We start from the raw sequence: 5,117 nt of genomic DNA on the forward strand, positions 1-5,117 counted from the left end.
TCTTTGGAAACAAGGTGCTGACCAAGGCGATGTGTAAGTGAAAGTGAATTCCAATCTATATTGACTTTCTGTCACTCTTTTGCATGTGGGGGTCATTTTGGACCTAAACGGACTGCGAGGAAAGTGTTGGAAAGTGGATTTTATTGGCCTACCTTATTTAAGGATGCCTACTTGTTTTGTAAGACATGTGATAAATGTCAGAGGGTAGGCAATTTATCCCGAAAGGATCAACTGCCACAAGTGCCCATGCTTTTCATTGAAATTTTTGATACTTGGGGTATAGATTTCATGGGTCCCTTTCCTAATTCTATTGGATTTTTATATATTTTACTAGCAGTGGATTATGTCTCTAAGTGGGTGGAAGCAAAAGCCACCCGCACTAATGATTCTAAGGTGGTAGCAGGTTTCATAAAGTCTAACATTTTCGTGCGATTTGGAATGCCACGGGCAGTTGTGAGTGATAGGGGGACGCATTTTTGCAACAAGACAATTGCTGCTTTATTCAGGAAATATGGTGTACTTCATAAGGTTTCCACTTCCTACCATCCACAGACCAATGGCTAGGCTAAAGTCTCGAATAGGGAAATAAAGTCCATTTTGGAAAAGATGGTCCGCCCTGATAGGAAGGACTGGAGTTCAAGATTGGAAGATACTTTATGGGCATACAGGACCGCTTACAAGACACCTATAGGGATGTCTCCCTATAGGTTGATATTTGGTAAGCCTTGTCATCTTCCCGTGGAGTTCGAGCATAAAGCATTTTGGGCGGTTAAGCAATGCAATATGGATATTGAGGAGGGCGAAATTCAAAGGAAGTTACAGTTACAGGAGTTGGAGGAGATTCGCAATGAAGCCTATGAGAATGCGGTAATTTATAAGGAGAAAAATAAGATTTTTCATGACCAACAGATCTCTAGGAAGACGTTTGAATGTGGGCAAAAAGTTCTACTGTACCACTCGAAGTTGAAGTTATTTCCAGGTAAGTTACGTTCTCGTTGGATCGGTCCCTTTGTTGTAACTAATGTTTTTGATTATGGTGCAGTGGAGATCCAGAGTCTAAGGACGGAGAAAAAATTTGTGGTGAATGGTCATCGTCTCAAGCCATATTATGATGGGGCTCCAGTTGAGCGGGTGGAGACGATGCATTTGGAGAACCCAATTTGTTTGGGTTAAGTAAATTATGGGCTATGTCTAGCCAAAGACACTAAAGAAAGACGCTTTTTTGGGAGGCAACCCAAATATTGATTTTATTATTTTTAGTTGTTCATTTCTTGCATTTTGTCGCTCCCTCGTTGGGTAGCATCAATATTAATATTTCCTTCACTATGCCCAGGAAGTGCAATCTTGGCGTGCCCACGCGGTGTTGGTGTCTTCTGAGATCAGAGGACGAAGACCAATCTTGGCGTGCCCGCGCGGTGTTGGTGTCTCCTGAGATCAGAGGACAAAGACCAATCTTAGCGTGCCCATGCGGTGTTTGTGTCTCCTGAGGTCAGTGGATGTTTTGTAATCTTGGCGTGCCCACGTGGTATTTGACGACGCAAACCATGAGTAAAAAAATAAATAAATAAACAAATAAATTTTTTTTATTATTGTTATTATTATTATTATTATTATTATTCTTTTTGTTATTATTATTCCTCTCATATAAAAAAAAGGGGGGGAAGATTATTTTCTTTTTAAACCCTCAAACCAAAAAAAAAAAAACTCTTTCTTTTCTTTTCTTCTTTCTTTCCTTTTTTTTTCTTCTTTCTTTCTTTCTTTCTTTCTTCCTTCTTCCCCGCTGCCCCTGCTTTCCATTTTCCTTCTTTTCCTTCGTCCGAAGCCCCGCCGCCGCTGCTAGCGCCTCCTCCTCAGCTCAGTCCGCTGCCAACAGTCTCCATCAGCTCGCGACCGCCGCGGCATCGCCACCCTCCACAAGGACTGCAACCTCGCGGCCAGGAGCTGCCGCGAGCCCGACAGCGCGCTGCCAGCTTGCAGCTCAAGCCGCGCCATCTCATCGCCATCACGCGACCTTCCCCTTGCGCGAGCTCCACCTGCACGCACCACTGCCAGCCGCGCGCCACCTCTCCAGCGTACGACCTCGCACGACGCCAGGACGTACGCCGCCCCCTCAACACGCCTCTCTTCCTCCTCCATTGCCGCCCATCACCACCTGTTTAAATTGATAGGTAGAGGTATTGTGATTTCTTTCCCGATTGGCATTAATTGTTGGATTTTGTGTGTGGGTTTCTTGTTGGATAAACACAAGTGTTGATTTGGGGTAATTTCTAGGGCCAATTTTTGACCAATGTGGGTTTAATTGCTGCCATAGGTGGGGAATTTTCCGATATTTATTGAAGTGTTGGACTGTTTAGTTTAATTTCTCCGTGTTTACGCCAGTGGTACTGGTGGTAGCACTTGGCCTGGCATTTATTCATCTTGTGGGTGCACCAGTGGTACTGGTTGCGATTTTGCCAAACTTTTTACTATTTTCTCGAATTCCATTCGGCGGTTGATGGAATTGCCTGTTGCTTGGCTCAGTTGCTAATTTGGTAAATTGTATTGGGTCATTGACTGTCCATTTAGAGACAGTGGTTCCGGTTTTTGGTCCACTTGTGTCTAATTCATATAATTGGTGTCAAATTGTGGGTAATATTGCTGCGATTGCTGGTTAAATTAGGGGGCGCCCGTGACGCTTATATTTGATTATTGGGGCGCCTGTAACGCTTTTATTTGCTTATTGACATTGGTTGCATGGTCTAAGCAGTTCTCGTGACTGATTGCTTGTTGCTCTGATTTACTTTTATTGTGCACCAGTGGTACTGGTTGTGTTAGGATTCTGTGACTGATCTGTTCTCGTACTATTGAAGTCATTTTGGGCATGGTTGGGATGCATACATTGGTCTCCATGTGTCAATTGTTGGGGGCAGTTTTTGGCATCAATTGAGTCCTTTCTCACGTTTTGAGTCAAATCCGCATTATTAGTCAATTGGACGGCTACGGTGCCTTTCCCTTTGTGTATTGCCAATCAGTTGGGTCTACCTGACCTGTTTGGGGTTTTTTTTTCTAACTCTTGGATTCCTGTATTGTGCTTTCTATTGTTTTGGTTTGCCTGTTGGTCACCATGGTGAGGCCTCGATCTTCGTCTCAGTCTAGGACACCTAGGCAATCACAGCCCCCACCACCCCAACCCACTATTCCCGTCTCTAACCCCTCGCACGAACCTTCCTCCTCTGGGAGGAGGGCTCGTCTTGGGCGACAAAGAGGCGTCCATATCTCTAACCCTGCACATTTTGGGGGTCATTTGTACTTCACCAGGGCAGCCGACAAGCGGCGATATGCTGCGACTTGTGAACGGCGGATTATTCCATGCCGTTATCGGGACGCCGCCACCTTGGGCCTCCTAAACATTCGAGTTGGTTTTGACGATTTGATTGAGGCCATTGGGTGGCTCCTCTATTCTCGTATTACTGACCTCCCAGCCTTTGTTGAATTAGTTAGGGAGTTCTATGCCACATTTGAATTCGACCTTCCCACTGGTTACACAGTTTCTACCCCTGATGTCATTCGTTTCCGTTTAATGGGTCAGGAGTTCCACCATTTCATAACCGACTTCAACCTGGCCCTTGGTTTTATTGATCCTGCCTATGCTGAGTCTCGGGAGTATGTCGAGAGTGCATGTGACTATGTCCAGCCGTTTTTCTCCCGCTATCGCTTTATTTGGGATGAGATGTCCGTAGACAGCGATAACTATGACCCTCGTCTATCTAAGGGTTCTTATCTGAAGGACCCGGCCTCTCGCTATATCCACCATTTTTTGGCTTATAGTTTCTCGGGTAGGCGAGATAGTTCGGGCATTCTGTCTAAGCCTGAATTTTTCTTTATATGGTGCATGCATAACAATATTAAGGTTAACCTTGGGTGTTGGCTCGCGTCTCAGTTCAAGTCCATTTTGCCTAAAAAGAAGCGCCCCTTGATTTTTGGGTCTTACATTACTCACTTGGCTATTAATTTGCATGTCCTTGATATTTCTAACCACAACTTGCATATAGCCTGTCAAATGGAGCCTTTGGATATCCCGTGCTTAGAGAAAATGGGCTTAGTTCGGGAGGGTGACAATGGTTGGGAGGTTGTTCCCCCGGGACCGCTACGCCTTCCCCCTAGGTCATCTTTTGCCCGAGCTTCCATTGAGGGCGACGATCCTGACCCATCGTCCTCCGCTCCGTCCCATTCCAACCCTATGGCCGAGGATTGGACTCAACTTCGAAACACCGTTGAGAGACTGGAGACTCGCGTGACCCACATTGGCATCAACTTGCATAGCATGGCGCAGAATCTGGCAGCTTTTATGCAGCATACGGGATTTGCTCCTCCATTCGGGCCCGATCCACCCTTGTTTTGACGACTTCAGGGAAGTACCGTTGCCCCTCTCCTTTTCCTGCTATTATATTTTCACATTGAGGGCAATGTGTGGATTAGGTGTGGGGGGGTCAGTTTGGGTGCTAGATATTTTCCGTTTTTCATTTTTTGATTGTTTTCCTTTTGTTTTCTGTTTAGGTGTTGGTCCTTTATCCCTTTTGGGTGTCTTTCCCTTGCTTCTATCTTGGTGACTATGTTGGCAGCTCACTCTTTTCTTGTTAGTTGTAGTTTATACTAGGAGTTGAGTTTCGGTGGCAAGTAAAAGCATGCTGTCTTGGTGAATACTTTGAGTTTAACGACTTGGAGCAATTTATGGCTAACTTGTTTAGGCAATGTAAATATTTTGCTGGCATTGTTGTGTGGATTGGTCTCCTGTTGACCTTAGTTCTCCATATTTAGGACATGACGCTGGCTATGATCTTTAATTACTTGGTATTTTGGTGTTTTATGGTGAATAACGTATGGCTATACTCCGCTAGTATCGCCACCTAGTAACCGGGAGTCTTCCCCACAAGTGTCGGCTCTCGCATCAAAAAGTGACGATATCTATGAGTAAATGGTCCTGGAGTTATGAAAAGTTGAGTAACTGGGCTCTTTCATCTAAAAATGTCAGAGTTCACGTCAAAAGACTTGAATAGCTCGGGACTAAGCATTATTCGTGCAATCCAAAAAAAAAAAAAGAGAGAGAGAAAAAAAAGAAAAGAAAATCAGATGTGGAG

At 44.8% G+C, this 5,117-nt stretch overlaps 1 protein-coding gene across 1 annotated transcript; it reads left to right on the forward strand.

Moving 5' to 3' along the window:
* Window positions 1-606: 606 nt before the first annotated feature.
* Window positions 607-1,173, forward strand: LOC113735959 (uncharacterized). The gene is made up of 2 exons (XM_027262917.1): window positions 607-979; window positions 1,043-1,173. The coding sequence occupies exons 1-2, from the start codon at window positions 607-609 to the stop codon at window positions 1,171-1,173; spliced, it is 504 nt and encodes a 167-aa protein (XP_027118718.1).
* Window positions 1,174-5,117: the final 3,944 nt, after the last annotated feature.

This window comes from Coffea arabica, chromosome 3c (genome assembly GCF_036785885.1).
Source record: "Coffea arabica cultivar ET-39 chromosome 3c, Coffea Arabica ET-39 HiFi, whole genome shotgun sequence".
In the NCBI taxonomy this organism is placed as follows: domain Eukaryota; kingdom Viridiplantae; phylum Streptophyta; class Magnoliopsida; order Gentianales; family Rubiaceae; genus Coffea; species Coffea arabica.

Coding starts and splice junctions, on each gene's coding strand:
- LOC113735959 (XM_027262917.1), top strand. CDS start 607: ATGGTCCGCCCTGATAGGAAGGACTGGAGTTCAAGATTGGAAGATACT. Junction 980..1,042: donor GAAGTTGAAGTTATTTCCAG/GTAAGTTACGTT, acceptor ATTATGGTGCAG/TGGAGATCCAGAGTCTAAGG.